Raw genomic sequence first — 26,786 nt, 5'->3', positions numbered from 1 at the left:
CACATTCAATCAGAATCTAAGCATTTGAAGTATATAAAACACTGAACAATCTAAATCTTACTTTCACGAAGGAAAATTTTTCACCAAATGAATGAGTCAACCTCGCGTACGATATTCCCTTTCGATGCCAAAGGTTAAAACTAGAATTCATGGATTTAGATCACTCAGTTTCCAAGGATCGAAAGTCTGGAAGTCACTTCCAGATGAAATCAAAACAGCCTGAAATTCAAAAGAATTCAGAAATCTAATTAAAACTTGGTCCCATGAAAATAGATGCACGTGTTCATTTTGCAGTAAATGAACTGCCTGGTGCAATCCTTGAAATTGCTTAATTTTAGTCTAAGCTAGTACTTTCCACTATCGTAACAACTAACATTGATTAAATTTTACAATACATTCCCACATCATTTTTGCTCATAAATATTATTAAGAAAAAATAACACCGGTTGCGTTGGCACAGTTGCTTGTTATTCTGTTATTCTTAACTGTGCCAATGCAACCGGTGTTATTTTTTCTTAATAATATTTATGAGCAAAAATAAAATTTTTGATTGGATGGTGTGGGAATGTATTCTGCTTTAGCCAGTACACTAACTCCGGGACTTCAAAACAATTTCAGTGTCAAGCAACTTTTTGAAATCCTATATAACTTCCAATGCTAGTCTATCGCTTAAAAAATTATGATCTTTATATAATTAAATTGATAGCTTCAATCATGAATGAATTGAGTATTTGTTTCCAGGAAGCCCTTCAGCAAACGAAACAATGGCTAAGAAAGTCTATGCAACTAAACAGTTAAAGATGGAGAGCTGGAACATGAAAATGCATTCGAGATCAGAAAAATGAAGCGTATTGGTTTTCATTTTAACTTTTTCCTGCGTTCAAATTAAGCCTATGTATTCGATTCCGTAGCCTATACAAGGGAAGTTGTACGGTAACACAAGGAAGGTTGTGTTGGAGAAATTGAGCATTTTATCGCGCATTTATGGCCTATTAGATAAAAAAGAAACGTGGCTCATAGATTCTCTAGAACAAATTTCAACAAAGATTCCAATATCCTAGTTTTAACACGTGATTCTGGAGAGATCTTCAGATTCCAAAGTACCATTTAGAGCATACCAAAAGGACTTTCCGATTCCGATCAGAGAACCTTCTACCCTGCCCCGATTTAAAAAAACGTCTAGAAATAAATTTAATAAATAATGAGTGCAAACTTCGTTCAAGTCTTTACCTCGGCACAACGAGCCATAAATATCTAAACTATATTTCTTATAGAGGTAAAATCGCAATATTTCTTAAGAGGTAGAAGCATAACCCAAGTGATAGACGTGAGCTTTAACGCGTTATTGCCATGGTGATGTAACCTTGGAATTTTAGTTTACGGTGGCCCACAACGACCACGCCACAATCTTTATTCAAAGCACAGTTAAATATTTCCACGGCACTATCTTACATTTACACTTTTTAGTTCACGTCTTCGTCTACGTCTCACGTCTTCGTCTACGTCTCACGTCTGCATCTACGTCTCACGCCAATCAGATTCAAAAGATGCAAGAGAAGGCTCCAAAGATACTACACTTGGTGACTTGCATCCGTGGCAAAGAAACAACTGTCCCATATAGAAATTAACGCAAACAAAAGAAATAAGACAATAGCAAAAAAGGATTCTTTATTTAACCGATAAACTTGCACATATTACAGTTTACATTGTAGGAAAATCACGAAAATCAAATAAGATAGAAGCATAGATGTTTATGGAAATCTAAAGGTTCTTAAAAGACAAAAATTGTTAATATAGACTAGCTGGTTAAGATGTCTCAAATGACCTGGTAATACCTTGACTATTTCAATGGAACAAAATGAAGCAAATGATAGCTTATTCACAATACAGAATCATCTTGCATTAGATGATATGTAACTACCACCCTATATCTGCTGCAAATATTTCTCGGTTTTTCTTCATGGGGGTAAATATCTATTTTAAAATCAAAATTTGTACAGGCATCAAAAGCCATTTGAATAATTCGCTATTCTCGAAATAGGAATTCTCAAAAGAAATCGTATCATAAATTCTTCATTTATGTACTTCTACAATAATTATATCACTACATCTTATCTCTTTCCTTTCGACGACCTATTTACACGATTCGGCCGAGCAGGCCTAGGCTTCTGTGTCGCTTTCGTTTCGGGGGCTGGTTTTGTCCTTTTTGTTGACTGCTTCTCCTTAACTTCATTTTCGGCAAAATTCATAGCCATGGCGGGTAAAGACTTTGCCTCGTTTAGACAGTCATCTTGAGCCACACGACCTCGTAAAAGACCAATTATACCAATTTTCCTGCTACCCGTAGGCGTAGAAGGTGCAGATTTCGTTGGTTTATCCGTTGATGCTTTCAGTTCAACGCGATCTAATCCTCTGATTAAGTCAGAATGTGACGCAGAAATGTTGTCTTTGCAATCGTAAAAGAATTCGCTATCTGATGTGCCATCGGTGCAATCCTCGTTCATTTCTTCTCCTTCATCAACAGTCAACTTGCGCCCAACTTTCTCCGATAAATTGCTAAACATTTCAGCATCTAGCTCCTGTGCTGCTATTTCATCCGTACCAAATTTTGCTCCCAAAGCGGATGCCAATGACTCAGCCTGCGTTCTCTGGGACTTTTCATTTCTCGGTAAAGGAGTAGCAAGATTGATCGGTCGAGCGTAAGCTTCAGGACTGAATACTGCTGGGCTTGTTTTATTTGTAGCATCTTTGCCTCGGCTGCCTCCTGTTTTCTGATCGAGGATCTCTGAGTGTTTAGGTGACAACGGCAAAGACTTCTGTGGTGGCTGCCGCGGTGGAGTAAGACTATTTGATTTCGAGGCAGAGTCGCCAGTGCCAGTATCATCAGCGCGATTTGTGTAGCCTCTAGTCGAAGGTGACCATACGTAGCCCTGGGTTCCCGTGTTGTACGGCGTTAACGAATAGAAGTGTGTGGGAGGGGCCGCCATGACTGGCAGCTCAAGTAAGTTGGCTAGGGTGGTCATTTTTCGATGACGCAAAGTTGCACAGCGTCTTTGTAGGCGTTGGCGAGCCGACATGCATCGTATATAGTCATCAAATACGAACCTGGCCGTAAGCAAAGGTATTGGATTTACAATTTGGCGGTTTCTAGCAGCGAACGGCCGGTGTACGATGATCTGGAGAGATCGACTGTCATCTTTGTCTGGTGTGGCCTCCACGTCCTAATGGGCGAAGAAAACGTGTTGAATAAAAACGCGTTGAATAGAATTGAAATAGTGAAGAATAGACCTTGAGAACCTGCTATTGAAACAATAATAATAATTGTTTTAACAGACAGACTATGTTTGCCAAGGAAAGGAATAATAAACTCCACGTTCACAAAGTTTTAGTAATGTTCTTCATTTAGATTGAAGGGTTGGATAGAAGCTGGGTTCTCAACGTGTTCTGTGTTTATCAAATTTTATTTTAAGCAAAACCAAGGACACTTCTAGACCTGGTTGGAAACTTGAGTATCACCCTTTATTAAATGCAAAATAAATAAATGTATAGTGAAGTATGAATGAAAATTAACTTGGCAGTCAAAAAGTTTTATCAAACAACAGGAACGTCAAAAGCAAAAAAGTCATTAGAAGGCAAGAAACGTATAAAAAAGCAGTTTTCATACCTGCAACAGGGCAACAAATTTGACGACTCCCCAACCAAGTTTACTCGTATCTGGCTCAACCAAAATGAACTGGTTAGCATCAATAACAAGAAAGCGCCTTAGATGCTGCCTACGGGGAACAAGCCCAAAAATGAAGTTAGATACATTCTTAAATACACCCTTTTGTTATTAGAATATTGTTACAGGTCCAAATCATCCATTTTTTAAGAATAGTATAAGAAAATTGCCCAGTCTCAGTTTGCATATTTGTGTCTCATTTTCCAGCAGTTGCCTGTTTTGCTATGTTCAGAACAGCATGGTTTCAGTTCTAGGGTGGGCGAAGTTCCACTGAAACCATGCCAGAAACCAGGCAAGAAAACTTTAAGAATTTATTCAGGCTACAAACGAAATTGTCTCAATAATATCGAGGTTGGACAAGATTTCTTAAAAAAGAGTATAGTTCTTGTGATGAGCCAAGGCTGGAAGGAGAGAGTAGCAAGCGAAATAGAAAATTGGATTGTCATGCGAGCAAGTCGGTACATTTCACCCTTGTCTATAAAGATAAACTGGTAGAACCAGTAGCAACTTGAGAATTTTATAGAAACCCTGCCTTAAAAAATCCAGTTAAAAAGAATTGGTTAAATTAAGAAAAGAAAAGCTAGTAATATCAGTGTACAAATATTAAGAAGGAAAATCTAATGTGAAAGAAAAGTTTCAAGCAGCGACCACCCCAGATGGGAGTCGAACCCACAACCTTTGAATTAGAAGTCCAACGCGCTAGTCCATTGCGCCACTGGGGCTGCTTGTCAATCCGCTGTCAAACACTATAATCAATGCAACAACAAAACCAGCACTACGTCATGAGAAATAATACAATAAAAGACTGCAGGGGCGGATTCAGGGTGTCGCACAGACAGGTCGCACGGAAGACCGTCAGATTTTCAGAATTTAGTTATAGACTTTAGTCTTTGAAATAAGGCAATCATGTTTGCCACAATCTTTCATTTCCCTCCTTACAGATAATTCATTTACCTCTCTTTACACAATAAAAACAGGACCGAACCACCCGAACCTTGGTTGATCTCGCACACAATGCCATGATTTACAGTGGCGGATCCAGCCAAAATTCTGACTACCGCCGAAATGAGATAGAGGGTTGACCACACCCTTTAGACCACACCCATTTCTTGGTCACACCCGGTTTTTTAAAATGATTATTGCTTTCTATAATTTCTTATGTAGCCCATTTTCAAGAGACAAGCGGTGCTTTACTGAAATTTCATGTATCCTTACAACAAGCTTGAGAAGAAATAAATAATCTTACTCAATATTCTGAGGATGGATATTCTAAAAAAATTTTACGGCAATTAGACGAGGAACACCATAGAATTAGAAAAAAGATACATTTGGCAGAATTTTGAAGCGTCGCCTAAAACTAGCATTCAGTCTGACAATTACTTATGAAAATTACAAGTTTAAAAAGCTACAATGCCTGCCAAAAGTCTTGGAACACTGACATCAATTTCCAAGGTCAAAACCAATCATCCCCCTCTCCCCCACGGAACAATGTTGGTTTACTATCAAACGGATTAGGATTTTAGGAAGCACTTTCTTTTGCGCTCCTTTTATGATATTTCTCTAAATCATCAACATTGTTTGAGGGGGAAGGGGGCGGAAGTAGCAAATTTTTTTCATGAAAGGAATGAAAGATATCAAATGCAGCGTAAATTGGTGGGTGTTCCAAGTACTTTTGGCAGGCATTGTAGATAAAATTTGCAATTATTGAGAGCAACTTTTGTTAAACAAAGAAACATACTTTTGGCGAATATTGTGGGCCTGACTTTTAATCCTGATGCCTTCTTAAATTTTAGAATATTTGAGTCTTAATATTCTTTTAAAATATATTCCTACGAATAGTTGTGTATTGTACAAAATATTGGGTCACATCGGCTTTGAAGTTACAGTTTGCCCACTTGCAGAATATGTAGGCATCCCCCATCTTTCTGTAACGTTTGAGCCGTGTTGAGCGGCAGTACTACTCAACCCCCCATCTGAGCGGTAGTCAACTCGGTTGTTCATTGGTTGTCAACAAAATTTGTATGCATCCCCCCAGGTTGGCAGTGATTTCTGACGATTTGATTGGTTTAGGCAGGCTGACTACCGCTCAGTGCAGCTCGAATCCGCTCTAAACCGACTCAACCCCCCTAGCTAGCAAGCCATGATTTTATCATCGTGATTTTATCATGCTAGCCTTCTATTTGCAAACATGTGGCTCGGCAATTGGCACGCAATTTCCATAGCGGTAAGGGATTAAAAAATATTTCTGTCTCTGTGGAAATTTCAGGCATGTTCCTAGGAAGAAAGGCTTGGTTTGCAGCGCGATCAAATATTTTCAATAATTAAATATGGTTTAATTAAAGTAGTAGGATAAACATGAAAATGATCTTTGTTTCTATAATTTTTGAATAATCTGACTACCGCTCGAGCGGTAATGGCGGTAGTCTGGATCCGCCACTGATTTAATTTAATATAGAAGAAATTCAAAGACCATCCTAGACCGTAAACAGTATGCGGAAAAGGTGCACAGGAAGTGTACACTTCTGAATCTCAAGATATTTTGTCTCAACTGCGTGTTTGGATTTGCTGGAAAATTTGGAAAACCTTTAAAAAGGGAAAAATGTTTGACTGAACAATTTGAAAGTTTTCGGGCCCCAGTCCCGTCGCCACCCTCAAAACTGGCCTGCAAACCTTGTTGGTGAGGCAACTTCCGCTACTAAAGATAAGGGCGTCCATTAAGGCGTTCCATCAATCAAAGTGTATCAGTCTTGCTTAGCGGGACAAATCGCAGGTAGGTTAGAAAGTTAACGCTTACAAGACATGAAAATAATGTTCTAGACCAAAAATCAAAAATTGTTCTAGACCAAAAATTGGTTTTTAAAAACACTGTTAGACCTTTTTGAAATATTCCTTTCATCTGCAGGCAGGGCAGTTGAAGTCCACTGTTTTTTTTGATCGAAGAGTGTGATTTGTTGGGTTTAGGGCAGCCACGTAGCTGCAGGGAGGGGCACGGGGGGCTGTGCCCCCCAAATGAAAATTTTGACAATAGCTTGCCCCATCTGGCTACAGTTTTTCCAAATTATATTTTGAAAATTTGGCATATTTATAGATCAATGACCTTGATTTTGTCCAAAGATATCTGTTTGTTATATATCTGTTTTTTTGTTTAAAAGCCTGCCGCCCTCAGGTATGGTTCTTGCTCGAGTTTGCCCCCCCCCCCCCCCCAGCCAACACGTGCAAAAAGGTGTGTCAATAGCGAGAAATCACGCAAAGAGCAGAAAATGAAGACCAATAAAATTATATGTAAAATTTATCGCTCTATAGAGGTGCAAAAAGTTGTGTTTTTACTGAAGTATATTTTCGTCGCAAGGAAAAAACGAGGGTGTGGTTTTCTCGACCCCTCCTTCCGAAATTACTGTCATATGACGCCATAGAAATAAAGCTCTTTGATTGGCTAGTCAACGAAATGAAAATAAACCAAAGATCCTATTGTTAAACCGCTCTTACACGGTCAGATTTTGTCGAATTCGATAATGTCGAATCTAGTTTTGCTTCAGATTTGTCGAATCGAATGCACCTTTGACATGATTAGATTTTGTCGAAATAGATGAGATAAGGTTGCTTCAGCTGCCATAGTTATAGCACAAAAACGAACAAAATTGACAAAAGAATTGCTGAATCAATATCCTGTATATGGAACATACGATTCATATTTGAACGAGTTGCGCTCAACCAAAGGAAAGGACTACATGAAATACATTTTTTTCATTTTTATTGAACTTTTGTTGCGTTCACTTCCTGTTTTCTTTAAAATGACTGTAAACAGACTGAAACAATAGAGAACGTGGTAATTCGGGTGACGTAGCAGCGTAGGCGAGATAATGTCATCCATTCACCTTTCGATTTGTCGAATGGAATAGAACATGTTCGATCCTTGAAAAATCAAATTCGATAATCTGATGATGGCTTTCGACATTCGATTTCTCCTTTTACACGGTCAGATTCTGTCGAATTCTTTTTTGTCGAATTCGTCAAAATCTGATTGTGTAAGAGCGGCTTTACAAAATCTGCCCTTGCTATACCTGACCGAACCTAGCCAAATGACAAGGCCCGACCAATGCGGCCAAAGGAGTATCAGGAACAGTGCCATCAGAACGAAATTCATACTGGAGGGACTGCCGATTATGTACACTGTAATATAGGAAACGTAGTACAGTTTGTGAGGTACTGACAAATCGAAAGATGACAATTAAAACAAGGAAATACGAGTGAATGCTGGAAGCTGTGAATGCTGGACAATTTCAGCAAATACGAGGAGCAAACTTGAAGCAGCTGAAATGTGGTTTTACCGGCGCATGTTTAAGAGTCCATGGACAGACCACGTTGCAAAAGAAGAACTTCTAAAGAAAATAGGGACTAAAATGAAACTGGTGCCAACAGTTAGAAAACGGCAATTGGAATTTTTGGGGCATGTTATGAGGAAAGAAAGTTTGGAGAATTTAACTCTCACAGGAAGCATTGAAGGGAAGAAAAGCAGAGGAAGACCACGGACAAAGTACTTGACTAGTTTGAGCACATGGGTGGCAGAACATTTACCTGAAGGACAAAGAGGGGGAATGAAAGAACAAGAACTGCGATTGAGAGTACAGTTTGGCTGTTATTGGGGGAATGGCTCCATTCTCCAGTCCCCCCCCCCCGCTGCATTCGACGGCCCTGAGGAAGGATCAAAGGCAAAGACGTCTCAGAAAACGAGGGCAAAAGCGGCCAAGGAATAAGTCTATCAATGAGGACTGAGAGGTAGGAAAACCAAAACCACCAAAAAGGGACCAAATAGGCCAAAATGTCAAAGAAGGACCTAAGAGGCCAAAAAAATATGCCTAAGGATGACCAAAACGGCCGGAGGAGGGTAAGAAAGTCGGAAGAGGCTTAGAGAGGACCAGAGAGGTCTAAGGAGGACCAAATAGGCGCAAAAGGGACTGAAAAGAAGAAAAAAAGGAGGACCAAGAAAACCAAAGAGACCGACCTTTCCAACGTGCAAAGGAAGTGGGTAAAATGAATTTTTAGATGCTTCGCTACAACAGGGAAGTCTCCAGCAGAGTCATTGGAGACTTTCAGGTCATTGGAAAATTGACTTTTTCATCGATGGTGTTGATCATCTCTCTTCGCAAAACCAGGCAATTAATCGGTTTAGAACTGTATACAGTGAAACCTCGAATAACTATCACCTCTGTGCAACGGCCACCTCCAGATCTGAGGCCAGTGGAGAAAGTCCTTACCGAATTTATGGTCAAACGCTCATAAAAAACCTCCGCACAGCGGCCACCACAAATCGACGGCCCAACAGCCACTTGGGAGTGCCCTAATGCCTTATTCTACCTTCATTAACGGTTAAGCAGGTTATCTTTTGCATACCCAGGGTACCTCTTGCACCTTACTGACGAGTCTGGTACCCAGGGTACCTTTCAAATGAAATGAAAATATAAAAACATTCGTTTCTACTTAGAGAGTACGTACACATTCTAGAGATCATCAGCTTTTTCTAGCCTTATCATGTCCCCTTACATCGCAGCTACTTAAAGTCCTAATCTATTCCCCATGATTTATTTGTATTCAGTGACAGTGTATCATATCGTAGATCACAATTTTCTAATATAAGTTGATGAATATATGAAAAACCTCCAATAGCGGTCACCTCTAGAAAACGGCTATTAAACTTGGTCCCAGAAAGTGCCGCTATTAGAGATTTCACTGAATTCAGTTCTATTTGAAGATTATAGGGTTAATTATAAGAATAAGGGTTATTATCTGATTGGTAAATTACAACACATTCTGTAGATGTTCACAACCAAACGATATTAAGGTTTTTGTAGATACTGATGATAACAAATGTGATGCTAAAGAGTTGTTTATTTCATTTTATTTCTTCTTATTTTATTTATTTTATTCTATTTTATTTTAATTTATCTTATTTTATCTTATTTCATTTATTTCATTACAATATATCGATGTTTTATTGAAAAAACTTCGGACAACGAATATTAAAAAAGAATTTCTTCGGAAAAAGCAACTTATATACAAGTAATGTAAACCTAGAGCTTCTCGAAAAGTAAAAAACTTTCTAAGGCAGCAAGTTGAAACTTACCGACTAGTGGTGACGATAACAGTGCAGGCAATCAAGTCGCTGTTATCTGGAAAAAAAATTTTAATTGTCAGAATAAATAGGATGGAGTTGACCACTACTAAAACCCTGGAAAAGGCAAATACTAAAACCATAGAGTAAGCCCGTACTACAATCCTGGAGTAAGCCAATAGAGTAAGCCATAGAGTAAGCCCGATACTAAAACCATAAAGTAAGCCCGTACTACAATCCTGGAAAAGGCAAATACTAAAACAATAGAGTAAGCCCGTACTACAATCCTGGAGTAAGCCAATACTAAAACAATAGAGTAAGCCCGCACTACAATCCTGGAGTAAGCCAATACTAAAACAATAGAGTAAGCCCGTACTACAATCCTGGAGTAAGCCAATACTAAAACAATAGAGTAAGCCCGTACTACAATCCTGGAGTAAGCCAATACTTAACCCTGGAGTAAGCTCTACTGCAGTTGTGTTTAATTTGACTTGAAAGTCAATCAGGGTTCAAATCGTGTAACCTACTCACATTTTCTTTCAGAATAAAAGACTTAACTTTCAACTGAAATATGAATGGTTTAACAAATAAGATATAAATAACAACTATTTAAAAATATAATTCAGCTAGTTGATATATATTTAGACGTTAAAAAACATACTGAGATCCAAAACGTCTTCTTCCTTGACTGGGTTTTCAACTTTGTTAAGTGGAAGCTTGCTCTCAGGTTCATTGCGTATCGTCAGACACAAATCCCGCATAAGCAAAAACACTCGTATCGCCTGCATGCAAAATTAAAAGCATCTTGAATAAAAATTTGAATAGAATCCCTGTACTGTGCATTGACATATTTTTTCTCTGACGATACATTCAGCTATGCGTAGGCCTCAGTAAACTGAATTCACACAAATTCAGTTACAAATATCCGGACACAGTCAACCCAGTGTGCCTAATTAACGATGGATTTGAGGCTGCTGAACATTTCTTGCTGCATTGCCATGCATATGACGATCAAAGGTGTGATCTCCTTGGCGACAAAATATTACAGTAATACTAAATAGCATGTCAAACTTGTCAAATCAAACCCTTGTGCAAATTATGTTGTATGGTGATTTTTCATGATGAAAACAAAAAAAATTTGGGATCAACGCTAAAATTCATTCATATGTCAGAATGTTTCTTGTAGCACCAGAAAATTCATAAAAAGTTCAATCTATCTAGCCTTTCGTCCTTCCCTATAAACCTTTTAGCAATAAATGAATTGTTATGTAGCAACAGCACTAAAGACTACACCTAAAATCATGTGCACATTTTATCTTCTATTTAAGCCTCTTTGTCTTTTGATCAAATGGGATATCCTTTACGAACGATCTAAACAGGATTTTGGTAGTCTTTGGTGCTACTGTATTGTTTTTCAAAATCAATGGGTAGCCATGCCTATCATGCTCCCATTAGCATCGTCTTAGTAATTTTGTAAAATGTTCTTTTGGACGAATGTGTAAAAACAGATGGCCCTTGCGGACGACGATTGGTTGATGAGGGTCTATCTCTGTAGTCTGTAGCGTGGCTAAGGCTTCGTCTGAAGCGCTAAAGCGCTGTGATATTCGCAAAGATGCGCCGGAACAATAAAAAAATTTATGCGTAAATGAATCGATAAGGCAAATCGTCGCCAAAAAACAGGAAAGTTTTACATGCGAGCCAAATTTTTGAGTTTGGTTACTCTCATATTTTCATGCACTTGTGGTAAAATTTGTAGTTAGTTAATAACGTCAACATAGATGCAGCAAAGCAGGGCAAGAATGGCCGCTAATGACATTGGAAGAATGCAGGTAAGAAATTTCTCTTTCTTTACTCAATCCTTTCAATTCTAAAAAAGCAGTATTTGCATTAAAGGCGTAGACTTCCATTTCGCAATTGTTGTCACCACAAGCCTTTTTCATTCATAACATTTGTAACATATGTTAAAATTCAACAGTCTTCAATTCAACAGTGATGGGAAATAAATGTTAGATATAATTCATCCTACCCTCCTAGCGCGCTCCTCTTCACCACAAGGCAACCGCTTGTTAAACTCAATTCCAGTGAGGGGTGTGTTAGTTGGTGGCAGCAGCAGGGAAGCATTCATCACAACATACTGGACATTTATTGGCTTGTTCTACGAAAGAATATTCATATCTGTATTAGAGCCTGCAATATCTTGGTGGTAATATAAACTTGCACGAAAAAAGGTGCAGTCGAGGTTGAAAAATATGGAAGGAAACTCACCAAAACTTGCTGATACTCGCATTCAAACATCTCCAGAAATACTTCATCAGCCTAAAAGAAACACAAATCATTTTTCATAAATTTGCATGAGCTCGAGTGCTATGACTAACCAAGAGTTTAAATTCAAAAATGGACATCTTTTAATCACTCACCCTGTAGAAATTCCTTAGCTGAAAAGTGCTAGCTTCACGTACGTTCTGTAAAGGAACCATGCAAATTTCGTTAACCAATTCATTTAGTACATATTTGTCAGGAAAGACATAAAATCTAGTTACTACTTATTAAATGACTCATGTACCCTAAAATGGGTCTCAAACTGAGGCTAGATAAGATAATTGCATAAAATATACAAGCATCCTAGAACAGACACCATTTCGTCGATGGCGAGGTCATAGTGGTGGATCTAACAAAAAGATTCCTACACGGCCAGTCGACCTACTTCTATCATAGCATAATGGAAATCTTTCAGCCTGCTCTTTCCCGCATCCACAGCCAGCTGTTTCAACACAACTACAGCCATTTCCAGAGTTACCAACCGAACCTTCGATCCTAAATGAATTAAGAAAAAAACTGTGTTATGCAACGGGACAAAATACAGGGCACTTCGAAAGAAACAATATCTGCAATTATGATAAAATTAACGTTAAATGAAACATAGGACAGCAAATAATTTACAGCTCGATTCAATAATTTACCATCTCTAGCTCCTTGCTCTAAAATAGAAATTAGCTTTTCCATCAACTCTTCGCTGTATTCATCTGATTCCTGCAATTTTAAAAAGAGAGAGAGAGAGAGAGTAAAAATTATGAAAAAACTAAAATCAAAATGAAAAAATACATGAATCGAGAATTACCTACTAGCGCAGCTAAAGCTTGCAGTAAAATGTACTACTGCAAAAAGATTGCTTGGGATTTCAAATCTAGATTGCACAGACACAAAACTATCATTTACAATGGAAATGAGGCCATTTTCGACAATGGCTTTAATGGAAACAAGGTCAAAATAACGTACCTTTGGTAATGATATCTTCGCAGCCTTCAGAATCTGTTTATCAATGCCATCATTTTGAAGCAAGGCGTAGAAGAAGCTGATTGCGAATAAGGCCTCGCAGTCACCATTAGAGCAGTCAAACGCAGAGTAAATGTTTTTCAAAAAGGGCCTATGAAAAGATGTTTGATAACTGCTGTGATGGAGAAGAAACTAACAGTCGAATAAATATATAACCAAATGGTTCACATATTTCAGCAGTGTTGTAGAATTATTATACAAAGTCCTAGAATCGCTAGAAAATGGCAGCCGAGCAGCGGTGGCGAAATTACATCGCACAAGAGGACGTTATTTTCTTTGTCTTGTTTGGTTCCTTGATTATTCTAAGTTCAAGAGTAATTTTGAATATGTTAAAACAAATAGCAATTTACGAATGAAAAGCTGGTTATCAGGTTAAATGATGGACAATAGCTTTTACTGTGTTATTTTATATACTAGTTATTGTACTGAAACTGAAACTATGATTAAGTTTAGTTTCAAGCTTAGTTTTGACTAAGTGTAATTGTAAGTGTGACTAAGTTTTGACAATGTACAAGAAACACAAGGAGAACATTGTAAAGATTGAAGAGATCGATTACACTTACCCTGACCTACGAATTGGTCCAAAATCCTAAAAAGGGAATTTGAATGAATCTCAAGAATAAATTTAAAGAGCAGAAAGAAAGGATCCAAAATCATCACAAAGAGTAATGAATAAAAATAACAATAAATAAAAACAAAGGTTTCTTTTATCCACTTCTTTAGCTGATCTTCTCCTAAATTCAGCTATCTGCTAGTTGTGTGAGAAGGGAGAACCGCCCGGTTCTGTGAATCTTGCAATGAGTGTAATATAAATTCACTCGTTCGTTCCATTTACTGTGATGAAGCCCTGTATGCCGGGGCGAAATATTAGTATTCGTTTAATTTAATTTATTTTGAAAATTTATCTTATAAGATTGGATTCTCGTCGCCGTTTTGCTTTGTTCCTGAAATTTATCCTCGTATCTGCTAGTTACCGTTTTCAGACACAATTAGGGCCTGAAAAGTAACACTGTGTTGTAAAGCACCACATCTTACACTGTTTGACAAAATGAAAGGAGGCTCGGGGGAAGAGTCCCATAGAAAATGAATGAATGAAAAAAGTAGTAAGAATGGGCAACTAGCGCTGAAAAGCGAATTATGTTGATGATAACAAAAAAGATGTGTGGAGAGGAGGAAATCAAAATCTGTTTCAGTTATTTTGGACTTCAAAAATAACAACAAAACAAAAAAGATAAAAAAAGTATGACATTCACCTTCATTTGATCTTCAAATATCGCTGGTGTCGATGATGTTAAAGCGGGCTGAAGGGGCTCTGAAATTGGAGCGTTTGTTAAAATACAGATGCAGACAAAGTGTTATTCACACTGAAGATAAATACATTAGTAAATTCAAAAACTGAAAAATTCGAATACTTTTATCGTTAATCCTTTCATCTGAAAACTATTGAAGATATCATCAAAAGATATCTTAATGGTTGAAGAATTTCTCCCTTACCTAAACAAATAATTGTACATAAAATTATGATATTTACACCTTACACCTAAATTAATGAAAGTATAAGTTAACGACCTTGCGGTGTTTGTGTTCCACTTGCATTCTGTGAAGCAACATCAGTAACGCTTTCTGACTCGCTCTCTGATTGGTCAAGCGATCTACTATTGTCTTTTGGTATTTTTGTCTCCTCCGCTAAAGAGGACAAGCAAAATTTAAGAATAATTATTATAATAGCTGAAAATATAGATGAGCCATTCGAGACAGAGGTTACGATGAAAGCATTGGCTGAAAAGTTCCTGGCCTAACAGCGGAAGCAATTTGACAGAGGCTTCTCTTTAACTAATTTTCAACACAGTTTCTATTTTTAGTATGCAGTCTGGTTTCGGAAGGCAGCTGTCGCTCAAACTGGTTGGCTGACGGGTTTGTTCCCACGGCAAAACCAGAAAGACTTTATGAACCTTCTAAAGCGCTTGGCCTTTAATGCTTGATGTAGTGGTCACTGATGGTTTTTCCCCAAACAAACGTTTACGACTAGAGTCCTGGGAAGTGAAAGCCACCAATAATTGACATTGGGGGCTGTAACTGCTTCCGAAGATAAGCGGCGTCGCTAGCCCGAATAACCGGGGTGGACATGTAAACATGTTTCACAACAGATCACATTTGGATGTACCTAAAGCCTACAACGCTCTTTGATTGGATGCCTAGAAATACCGGTATCGCTGATTCCAATCTATGTGACCAGCTAGCCTGAGTGCAGTTAAAGAACTCAATAAACTAGTTTTAAGAAGCTTTTCTAATGAAATTATCTGTTTCATTGATCTGCTAGCAGTGACGGAAGTTTTTTGATATTTCATTGTCTTGTCTCGGTCACTGTTTGTCCAGTTTTGCTTCTTTTCATTGCAAGGATTAGCTTGATATTAATATTTCATCCTGGCAAACAAGATCTAAACCACAGACTTCGACAATTTAAAGTGATTGCTTGCATGGAAAACGGCCGAACAATATCACGAAAAAACAAACCTGCTTTTTCTTTGCTGTTTTCTTCCAGCCGTTTGAAATCTCCATCTGAATAAGTAAGCAAAACAGTTAGACATAGGTAACCATTTGCAAGCAACTGTTTAATATGTTCGAGCGTAAAAACAACAGTAATAATATGCGCCTAGTAGGGCAAGTACTAACCTGTGACGTAAAAAGTTGAGGCCTTTTTCTTTCGATCTTTCGACAAATACTGCAATTTCTGCATTAAATTGTAATTGTCCTTGATGATCCCCGACGCCTCTAGCTGCGATTCTAAGCTGTCCGGCGGAGGAATGAACGCACGGACACCCGGACTGCCTCGCGGCGTACTTGAAACCTGTCAATCAAAAGAAATGTGGTTTTAAACGATCTAATTTCAAAAGAGCGAAATTCGCTGATACTTGAAAAATAGCCTTACGTTATATGCCTTTGAAATTCTAAAATTACTTGATTACAAAAAATGAGTTGATAGGCTCACAGAAGATGGAAACTTTATTGGAAAGGCACTTCTCATGTGAATCATCTCATAAAAAGCAAGGCAAAAACGCTCTTATCTCGATATATGGCAAAATCAATTCGGAAAAACGTAAAATAATCGGATACAAACACTCTGTTTGGTCGATGGTGAAGCAAAGCTGGATATTTGCTGAATCTGAGTTTCGTCTTCGTCGTGGAGTATGACGTCAACAAGGTTTGATACCAAAGGGCCGTGATTCATAATGAGCAAATGCTACAGATGTAAGAATGAATGTAGAAACAATAAGTTGGAAATACAATAATCACAACTCTATAATAATAATACTGATAATTTACATCTGGTTTTGTAGGCTGCTATAATACTACTAATTCTTTTCAAAGATTTGGCTGTTCACTTAAACTAAACTTAATTAAACTCACTGGTGTACCAAAAAAGCTTTTTACTTGTTAATCATCTTACCTGGGAAAGTAGGAATAGTGACACCAGTCTGCTTATTCTGATCCTGATATACTTTTCCTTGAAATGAAATCATATCAAAATTATAATATAATATCAGACATCGCAGTATACGGAGGGTCAAAATCTGGGCAAGAATGTCGATAAACAAAACAGAAAGAAGAAATAAACAGAAAAAAGAACAAAATGAGAACTTGTACCTTTGAATTTAGATCATCTGGAGGTAGCGAGTAGACGTAAAGAGGGATGAGAAGCTTGTTCAGCATGTTATCTGTCAGGATTACATTTAGTCTTTCGATGCCCAAGCACAAGATATCGTGGAGGTAATGCAAGTTATCTAGATGGTCTGCCACGTGCATTTTCAGTGTTTCACACTTAAGGTGACTGAAGGGAATAAATCAAAAAAGTCTCAAATTTGCAAATCATACAACGAGACGAATTTTTTCAAGACTATCAATTGCCCAAGAAGCTCCACAATACAGTTGTCAAAGAAGCCAAATCTACATTTTTTAAATAAATTATACATTGACTAGTTCATTATTCTCTGAATAGATTTTTCAAATTCTATTGGCTTTCAAATATTTATGAATTTTCCGAGGCAGGAAAATTTCAATCTGACGAAAACTTAAAAGAAACAATGAAAACTCCTCACTCAGATTCCTTTGTAACACAATCATCCAATTCGATCGCATGTTTTCCAATAAACCACACCAGGTTTGAAAAATATGGATCAGCTGTTTTATCGCATATGAAATTCAACATGCCCTCGTGACCAACTGAAATAGAAACAATTGAGCCTGGCTATTGAATCATACAGATACAGTTTTCCATTTTGTTAAAAAGTTCACTTTCTATTTGGGGAGAATGTTGAAATGAAAAATGTGGAAACGAAGAACTGGGTTCAGATATTCAAACAAACAACTCTTATTTTCCTTTGTACGGACTTGTCATCTCTAAAAACATTCGATTTGTCACTAATAATAGCATCTTTGAATTTCACTTTAAAAGCTAGCAACTTGCAATGCTTTTTAACTACGTTGGATGTATGTATGCAAATTATGGTTATCATGATATCATAAATAGAAAAAATAATAAACAAAGCACTAGCAACAGGGAACTGAAAATAAACCGAACTGTATAAACACAAAACATCGAAATTTTGAATGTGTCTAGCCATACAGTCTAACTATGCATATAAACAAAGGAAGTGTGTAAAGTCATTATATGCTAAGGAACAAAACCGATTCCAAACAGCAAACCTTTGTAAATATTGAGGGTCAAGGTTCTAACAGCAATCCTGACCATACTTTCTGGATGGTTAAAAAACTTTATGCCTTCAGTGTAGAGTGGGAAATCATTCTTCCGCTAGAAAATTAGCAATAGCAAGTTGATATTGATCAAACGCTTGACTAAATAGAAAACTGTAAACTGTATCAAGGAGCTTGCTGGCAAGTTTAAGCAAAAAAGCTAAGCTCAACACAAAACTAAGATTTTAAACATATTTGCTTTGGTTTACATTTTGCTATTGTTGTCTATGAGTAGATTCTTTTTCGATTGCAATTATATTAACTCAATGCTTAAGAATACCTAGAATTTCTTTTAAAATCGAAACAAATTGCGTAGTTTGATCAGCTTCAAAATGGATCGTAGAATTATCAGGTGTTATCAGTAAACAAATAAAAAGCTTTGATGATGTTTAGCAATTTATCAGTGAAAATGATGAAGGGCAAAGACCAAGCACAGAGCCCTGTCGAAAACTGCCTGTGCGGCTTTTTGCTCGATCTGAGTAGCCATGTCTTCATAGGCATGCAGGCAAATGCATGGGTCTGAATGTCAAAAAGGGCAGACTCTTACGCGATGCATTAACTTTAAAAACATTGATCTGAAAAGTCAGCTGAGGATAAAAAACAAACCTCGTTGAAATAAAAGTTGACAGTGTGCTGATTCAGCTTTAATGACAATGTTTTCAAAAACGATATATAATAGGCCAAAACCTGCAAATCAAGGAAAATTAAGAAAGGAAGCTCGTCAACTCGGTAAATGTGAAGAGGGTGAATCATAATTCTGCGAATTCATTAATGTAATAGCAGTAAAAAAGGGGCACTTTGAAATCCAAATATATAACAATGTACAATTTCGGGCAAGAGGGCATCCAATCTCAGCTTTTTTACTCCAGTAGAGCGAAAAGAATTTTCATTTATCTTCTGCTAGCCATCGAGGTCAATTTGTTAAGAAGTTTAACTCTTTGGGGACTTCTGCTTCCGAATAAAAGCCTAAAGTTCGAACACTATGAAACCAGTGATCGGAATCTAATAAATAAGAATGGACATTTTTATTTTGTCTAAGATTGTCCAAGATTGTCAACTTACCTCTTCGTTTGAGAAATCAAACTTGTGCACAATTATCGAGTTAACATGGTTGTTTGAAAGTAGAAAATCTAGAACAAAGTCGTAAAGAAAATGATTCAAGATAGCAAAAATACATAAACATGCTATGCGGAAACCTTATGCTTCTACAAAAGTATTGAGCGTGTTTTAAACGCTAAGAAAGATCAGAATGCCCTTGAAAAGTGGCTCTTGAATAGTTTGTGGAAATCTTAGATGTGATACTTTAACCTAATCATCTGAACTCTTTGATTTATTTAAGCAGACAGTAAGTGAATAGATGGACAATGAAACAGGTGACAATAGGAAACGTATAAATTGCCAAATTCTCGTCAATAGATTCTAAACATCATCAACGGGGATAAAAAGGAATATTGTGATAACTGATGGTTCTCTTTATGCAAAAAATGTACCTATATTATGATCGTACAAAAACATCGTCAGAGCAAGCTGCATCACAGTGTGTAGCCATTGATCAATTTGTAATGTTTCAATGGGAAGGAAATCTTACTGATAAACCCAAAGTACAGTTTTAAAGGGCCAAACATTTCACTTTTTATTGAGCTGTCAAAACTCTGTCATTGTGACGCGAAATCATTCCCTACGTTTGATTACAAATATAAGCGAGCAAATTCATAGCTCTTATAACTCCTTTTATTAGCAAAATCATTGGTAAATTATAACTTACAAAGAGACGTCTCATGCCTGATATTCTCAAACAGAATATTCAGTGTCTGCAACAACTGTACTGTCACGTATGTTCCCGAGTCTTGTGTCATTATTTTCAAGAAAAACAACAGCATATTCTTTTCAAGGAAAAAGCTAGAAAAGAAAGAAAATTTAAACTCGTCTACAAATATAAACAAATATAAGTTTCAAACTCGCCCAGCACCTCACAATAACAATTATACACATTGAATTTTATACAGAAACCTTGCTCAAAGATTCATGTTTAAACCTGAAAACATTGTTCACATAATCAAATCATTTCTAATCAATCATTAGAGTTAACTGTAAAAAAATCGAAAAATATGTCGATACATAAAACTTGTTTTGTTGCCCCTTTTAAAGCACAATCCTTGTTCATGCATGCCTGCATTCATGGAAAGATAAAAGTTATAAATATGCAAAAATAAGACATTGATACATAAAATGAATTAAAAATACAACTGCAGGGAAAAACTATTTTATGAAGAGAATTGAAGAAGGAGGTCTCTCAAAAGGTATGTTATTGTACAGAAAATTTCTGGAGTATTCTTGTATTCCCTGACATTTTAGAAATCTATAACTCATAATAAATTCTTTTCTGCTATCCTAAAGATTGAATTAATTTGCATCAAAAACAAATAAAGATAAAGAAAGTAATCTTACTCAAAGACAGAAGAGTCGTTCTGATCACCCCATATCAAAATCTCTGCTATTGACCTCAACGTCTCAACCAATAAGCTCTTATTGCTGTCTGTAACAACACTATTTTTGGTCAGCACAAAATGTAGATATCTGTAGAAAGACAACATGATTGTGTATTATCTTTAGCTTCCAGAAAATAACGATCTTTCTTGCATATCAATTTTCATCTTCTTTACTTGCACATAATATCTGTTCAATATGAAGGTAAAACTGCTTCAATGAAAATTATAGATTTAATATTAGTATTATTGTTACTACATTGGATGCTAAAATGGCCAACTGGGATTTCTTGGATTGGCCAACCTGGAAAAGTGATAATAAAGTTTTTCAAGCATGCATTTGCAAAAGAAGCATATGCAGCGATTTGTTTTTGCACACTCCAAAGCAGAGTTGGCAATGAGGTAGAAAAAAGCAGTTAAGCAAAAATTTCTAGAATTGACCAAGTTAACAAGATTGCTCATAAAGGCCCTTTATTGATTGCAGGGTTTTCAGCTTTGCATTACAGGCAGTACCATCAACAATTATAGTTAAGAAAGTAATTTTTTAACTAATAGCAATTGTAAGGAAAGTGGTTCTGGCATGTTTTTACAGCAATGAGCATGTGAATGCTGCTTCAAAAGGCATGACCAAAGTCTGTTTCTTGAAAGAAGGAAATTGGCATAAGAATGAGCTGATATCATTAATTTTGTCATGTTGTATCATTACATCATCATAACTACTCAAGTTTCTGCTGAAGAACAAAATGGCTTTGAAAAAAGCAAACATTTGAGTAAACAAAAGCTTTTCATCCGACACTCTTCAGAGTTTAAAACCTTAGAACATATATCGAAAACTCTACACTAGCAAATATATATATATCCAGTTGTGGATTGAAAAAGGCCAATCAGAAACGCGAGCACATGACTGTTTGACCAATGATTGACCAATCAGTGCTGCTTGCCTATTGAGAATGTTACCAATGGAGTCCTAAGATAAAAACAAACTTCTTTTGTCTACATCATAGCGGTTTTTTGTGCTTATGTAGATAGATCCAAAACTGCTAGATGGAACGACGATCAGGCTAATGTGAATTATGTAGCACTTTTTAAAACCTTTCAGGCATGAACCAACTATTCCAGTATGAGCTATACTAAGAATAGAGAGGTTGTGTGTCAATTGTGGATACATATTCCCCTTAAGTTTCTGTTCTTATGGGTTTACAGCTCAGCAAAAATACACTTCTTGCTTAGAAAATGAACTGTAGTTGAAAATCCACCAGTCAAGCACAGTTACCAGTCAAGCACAACTATAATGTTTTGCCTTAGTGAGGAACAATGCAAAAAGTTGCTAATACTCAAACACATGTTATGTACCCCCTGCGAAAACCCAACCATGGTTCATGGCCCAACCATAGTTTGCAATGGTCATACCATGGTTGAGCCGTGATCCTGACAAGTGCTAACCATGGTTAGTGACCATGGTTGAGCAATGAAAGAAGATTTTGCCTGCAATGATTTTAATTTGTTGGTTCTTGGAAAATATGAATCCTCAACTGTCTAAAAAGTTATCCTCAATAGAAATATAAGAAGAAGTAACAGTTTTCTGTATTTTTTATCATTTTCCATGTAACCATGTCTGACCATGTCAAGACCATGGTCCATGTCTCAAGACACAACTCAGTCAATAGGGGGGGTTTATGTGCTTGGTTTCTGATACCTTCAAATTGAAAGATTATATTTTCCTTGTCTCACTATTAATTTCCTTCATTTATTCTGAATGGCAAGAGTTTTACATAAACATGGTCTAACCATTGCTAAACCATGGTCCATTTATCAACTGATATTCATAAAATGGCAAAGAACTTCTAAATTAAACAGCTTGATATTCACTAGTTTTGTTTCGTGGACACATTTCCTTATTTTTAAGCCATAGAAAAATTATTTTCTTTGAATTTGAGATGTTTTATGGAAATTTGGCCTGACCATTGCTGACCCATTGCTGAACCATGGTCCATTTATTTATTGACATTTCTTAAAATGGCAAAGGATTTTTAGATTAAATAGTTTGATTTCTACTATATTTGTTTTGTGGACATATTTCCTTGTTTTTAAGCCATAGAAAAATTATTTTCTTTGAATTTGAGATGTTTTATGAAAATTTGGTCTGACCATTGCTGACCCATTGCTGAACCATGGTCCATTTATTAATTGACATTACTTAAAATGGCAAAGAATTTTTAGATTAAATAGTTTGATTTCTACTATATTTGTTTTGTGGACATATTTCCCTGTGTTTTTAAGCCATAGAAAAATTATTTTCTTTGAATTTGAGATGTTTTATGAAAATTTGGCCTGACCATTGCTGACCCATTGCTGAACCATGGTCCATTTATTAATTGACATTTCTTAGAATGACAAAGAATTTTTAAATTAAATAGTTTGATTTCTACTATATTTGTTTTATGGACATATTTCCTTGTTTTTAAGCCATAGAAAAATTATTTTCTTTGAATTTGAAATGTTTTATGAAAATTTGGCCTGACCATTGCTGACCAATTGCTGAACCATGGTCAATTTATTAATTGAAATTTCTTAAAATGGCAAAGAATTTTTAAAATAAATTCAAATTCAAAAGCAAGATCAAGCCCCCTGCCCCCTTCAAAGTGAAGAAAATTTCTAACAATAAAGATGGGCTCCACCCCCTATGTCCCTACAAGAAGTCTCCACTGTTTAAAATCCTGGTATTTTCTTCCTTTCCTACTAAGAAATTTTTGCCTATCAGTAATTTTTTGCATGGTTATATGTTTCATTATTAAACAGGCACCAGGGAGCTTTGAGACAGTGAGGGTTTTAAAGAAGTGGGGGCTAAAACCTTTTAAAAAGAGGCTTTCCTGGTAGTTTATTACTTAATATTTGACATTTTTAGCAGCCCCCCTTCCCCCCCCTGCTATGCGGTGCCTGTTAAGTTGGGTATTTCAAGATTAGCTTTTATTTCCTTGCTTTCAAATAAGAAAACATTTATTTCCTTTGGATTTAAATTTTCTTATGCATGCAATCATGGTTTGACCATCGCTAAACCATGGCTAAACCAACAAGCAACTGCCATTTATGAGCGCGCTTTTTCAAACACAAGATGGCCGTTTGGATTGCAGTTCGATCATCTATCAGTGCGTTCACCTTTGCGATTCATGTACGCAGCAAAAACAAGATAATTTTTTAAAAGGTTTGTGCAGTTGGGAAGTTTGTTGATTATGTTGAAAGCTTCATCGTAAAGAACTGCTAGGTAACATAGCGTATTTAATGTTAGGCCCGGACAGATCTAAAGGACTTGGGACCCTTTTTCTGACCGAAAGTATTGTTGCGAGTGATGCAAGATTTCGAAATAAGAACGTTTTTGTGGAGCAATTTGATGATGGATAACGTTTGATCCGATAAAAAGATATATACGGATAGATCGCGTTTACACGGTGCCGTACAACTTTTGATAAGGAAAGACTTCCCGTTCATTACGAGTACGGATAAACCAGACTTTTCGCAACAAACAGCTTCAGTTTAAACTCTCCTCGCACCAGAGTTTATTTAAAGAATTTTGAAAATTTAGAAAATTTAGAAAATTGGACTTTATGGGCGTTGTCTTTCTAAATTTTTAACGACCACGCCCCTTCTACTATCAGGGTATACACCAATTTAACTTAAACTTTTTTGATAAAATTCTTCAAATGTTTTCGTACAAAATCTTTTATTCCAGATTCGCATTAAGAGCAAAAATTTTAGTCTACTTGAAAATTTTCATAATGTTTTTGGTCACGACATTGATTTTATTATGACATTAGAAAACTTTCATTAGGAATTTGACCGTGATTGATAGCTAAGGGGGTAAAGTTTCACCTGGAACGATTATTGTTGTGAAACCCCTTACAAGTTCATACTTCAATTCTCTGTAAAAATTAGAACACAAGCAGAAACAATATGAAAGATTGTATCCGGAAGTGGCTTGCGAGCTTTATGCACTTCAATGCACGATTATGATACCCTGGAAGCAGGCCTGGCTTCAGGAAATTTTTTTGGGAGTGTGCAAGTGTTATAATCTACCGAATACATTTTGGCATTATTACACTCCGTTAATGCGACTGGTGCATTGTGCTTCGGAGTTTCAGAGATGGGGCCACAAAACTGAGCCTGGGGGGTTAAGAATCAAGTTCAGTGACATAGTAGGACCTGCAATGGTTGGGTCAGACGCGAAAGAAATTTTTTGAAATTAAGCCTTCTAGGATGGCTAGAAATGCATCTCCCAGACTAAAATTGTCTCTGGTTTTGTCAAATATCTTGGGATTAATCTTCTTCTGTGATGTTCCTGAAAATTTTCTTCTGGATCCACAGAAAACTTTAACTCCAGAACTTTTTAATATCTTTGAATGTTTTTAAAATATACATGAAGTACAATTTTCTACAAAAAAGTTTATCTACCCGTCAAAATCCCAATTTTACAGACTAAAACACAAATGCCTATTCTTGTGTTACACCCCCCCCCCCCCCACACACACACACACACCCATGGAAGCCCCATTCTACAGATTGTGAGAGGCTAGAATTTGCATACAGTCTCATGAAAACAAGTTAAAGAACTGCATGTTAAGCCTGAACTTTGCCAAACTTTACGCACACTTTTCATCCTAGATAAGATGCCTTTTTTAAAAATTGATCAGGAACCTTGAAGTGCTCTAATCAGCAACAAATAAAAATATGATATCAAGCAAAGTGAGCTTTCTTGTGAAAAGCAAAGCTTTGCATTAAAATTTACTATGTCACAACCTTGATGAGCTCAAAGAGAGATTCTCTTTGAGAGTGCTTACAGCAGGAGTTCATGAAGTGCAGAAGCAAGAGGAATCTTAAAGAAGAAAAAAAGCAAAAGTGAACGGCTTGATCATGGTTGGTTGATATGTTTGAACCATGGTTTGATCATGGTCAAGAGATATGGTTGAATCATGGTTTGATCATGGCCAAGAAACATGGTTGAATCATGGTTCGATCATGGTCAAGTGACATGTTTGAACCATGTTTCAACCATGTTTCAAACTAAGTTTACAAGCATTATGCAATTCCTGTAAAAATTCAAATTTGTATTTTCAAAAATTCAAATGTTTATATGGTTGAACCCCGATTTGACCTAAATTGGTAAAATTATTAGATGACATGGTCTAACCATGGAAAAACATGGTTGAAACACATTTGTTGAGCATGGTTAAGCCATGGTTCAACCATGAACAGGTAACCATGTATTGGCTATGGTCTGACCATGGTTTAAACTGAAATCATAAAAAGAACTGAAAATTTCAAAATTGTTTAAAATAATCCTGAACATTTCAGCTTTCAATATTGCTCAAGCAAATTTATGAAAAAGTAAAAATTTTGAAATTTTAGACATGGTTCAGCAATGGTTGAGCAATGGGTCCCATTGGAAATTCGTGGTTCTACCATGGTTAACCATGGTCATTTCGTTGCTCAACCATGGTGGGAAATGGTTGAAAACCATGGTGTAACCATGGTGTCACCATTGTCAGCCATGGTTGAGCAATGGTTTTTTCGCAGGGGACCCTTGTTGAGGCCTAAAATGACAACCAAGCACCATACCAAAATTTAAGTCTTTAAACTGCATTTATTTTCCAATCACTGCCATGTCAATGCTTGTATGATCTTCTTTTATATCATAATAGAATTTCCTCATTGGCTGAACAGGAAATCAAAGAAAAAGCATGGAATTCGTTATAAATAGTTAAGACTGTACAGTTTGGTCTGCAAAGGGGATGTATTCCTACTGTGCACAAAAAACTTTCCCACTTTCCAAACAAATTCATTCATTCATTCATTCATTCTTTCCATACCATTCCCTGCACAAATTCACTTCACGGTTAACAGACATGACAGTTATAACCTATGAAATTTAAGTAAAATAACAAAGCTGAATCACAACTTACTTCAACTTTTCAAGGGAGTGTGTGCTTTTAGGCTTCCACACAGTTTCTGCCACCCAATTTCTTGACCGTTGGAACATTTTAACTGCTACCAATTCCTGTATACAGCTATCTTTGTCATTTCCATCAAAATTGCGCGACTTCAACTGCGTATTCTATCAAACTTCGTATCATAATGTATTCAGACTGACAAATTTAGCGATCGGCCTAAAGGCCATCCAATGACTTGTTGATAGGTATTTTCATACAAGGAAACTTAATGACGTTCAATAAACGATCAGAATTTTTAGTAAATATTATTGTTTAAAATTGATTTCTGATCTCAGCTGAAAACTCACATCACTGCAGTTCCCTATGTTTTGAAAACTCTTTGCAATTTCCTATCGCCACTTTTCAACTTTTTAACACAGATTCCAACAACTCTATGTGAGTAC

The 26,786-nt window shown here is 36.6% G+C and overlaps 1 protein-coding gene and 1 non-coding gene across 2 annotated transcripts; both read right to left on the bottom strand.

The window, feature by feature from the left end:
- Window positions 1–1,648: 1,648 nt before the first annotated feature.
- LOC135692306 (protein CLEC16A-like) lies at window positions 1,649–26,786 on the bottom strand. Its single transcript, XM_065210416.2, has 25 exons — window positions 26,356–26,786; window positions 20,364–20,492; window positions 19,681–19,814; window positions 18,978–19,045; window positions 18,522–18,602; window positions 17,868–17,973; window positions 17,261–17,384; window positions 16,809–16,992; window positions 16,612–16,668; window positions 16,282–16,404; window positions 15,837–16,011; window positions 15,678–15,722; window positions 14,733–14,849; window positions 14,417–14,475; window positions 13,727–13,752; window positions 13,107–13,254; window positions 12,791–12,860; window positions 12,535–12,644; window positions 12,248–12,292; window positions 12,096–12,146; window positions 11,857–11,985; window positions 10,492–10,612; window positions 9,843–9,888; window positions 3,665–3,773; window positions 1,649–3,221 (listed from the first exon to the last, which is right to left on the bottom strand). Exons 1-25 carry the CDS (start codon window positions 26,430–26,432, stop codon window positions 2,112–2,114), a joined length of 3,444 nt encoding a protein of 1,147 aa, XP_065066488.2. The 5' UTR covers window positions 26,433–26,786; the 3' UTR covers window positions 1,649–2,111.
- Trnar-ucu (transfer RNA arginine (anticodon UCU)) lies at window positions 4,370–4,443 on the bottom strand. The gene has a single exon. It is a non-coding gene; the product is annotated as a tRNA-Arg (tRNA).

This window comes from Rhopilema esculentum, chromosome 13 (genome assembly GCF_057945365.1).
Source record: "Rhopilema esculentum isolate cy_ngs chromosome 13, ASM5794536v1, whole genome shotgun sequence".
NCBI lineage: Eukaryota > Metazoa > Cnidaria > Scyphozoa > Rhizostomeae > Rhizostomatidae > Rhopilema > Rhopilema esculentum.
This window is presented reverse-complemented; position numbering and strand designations above follow the sequence as displayed.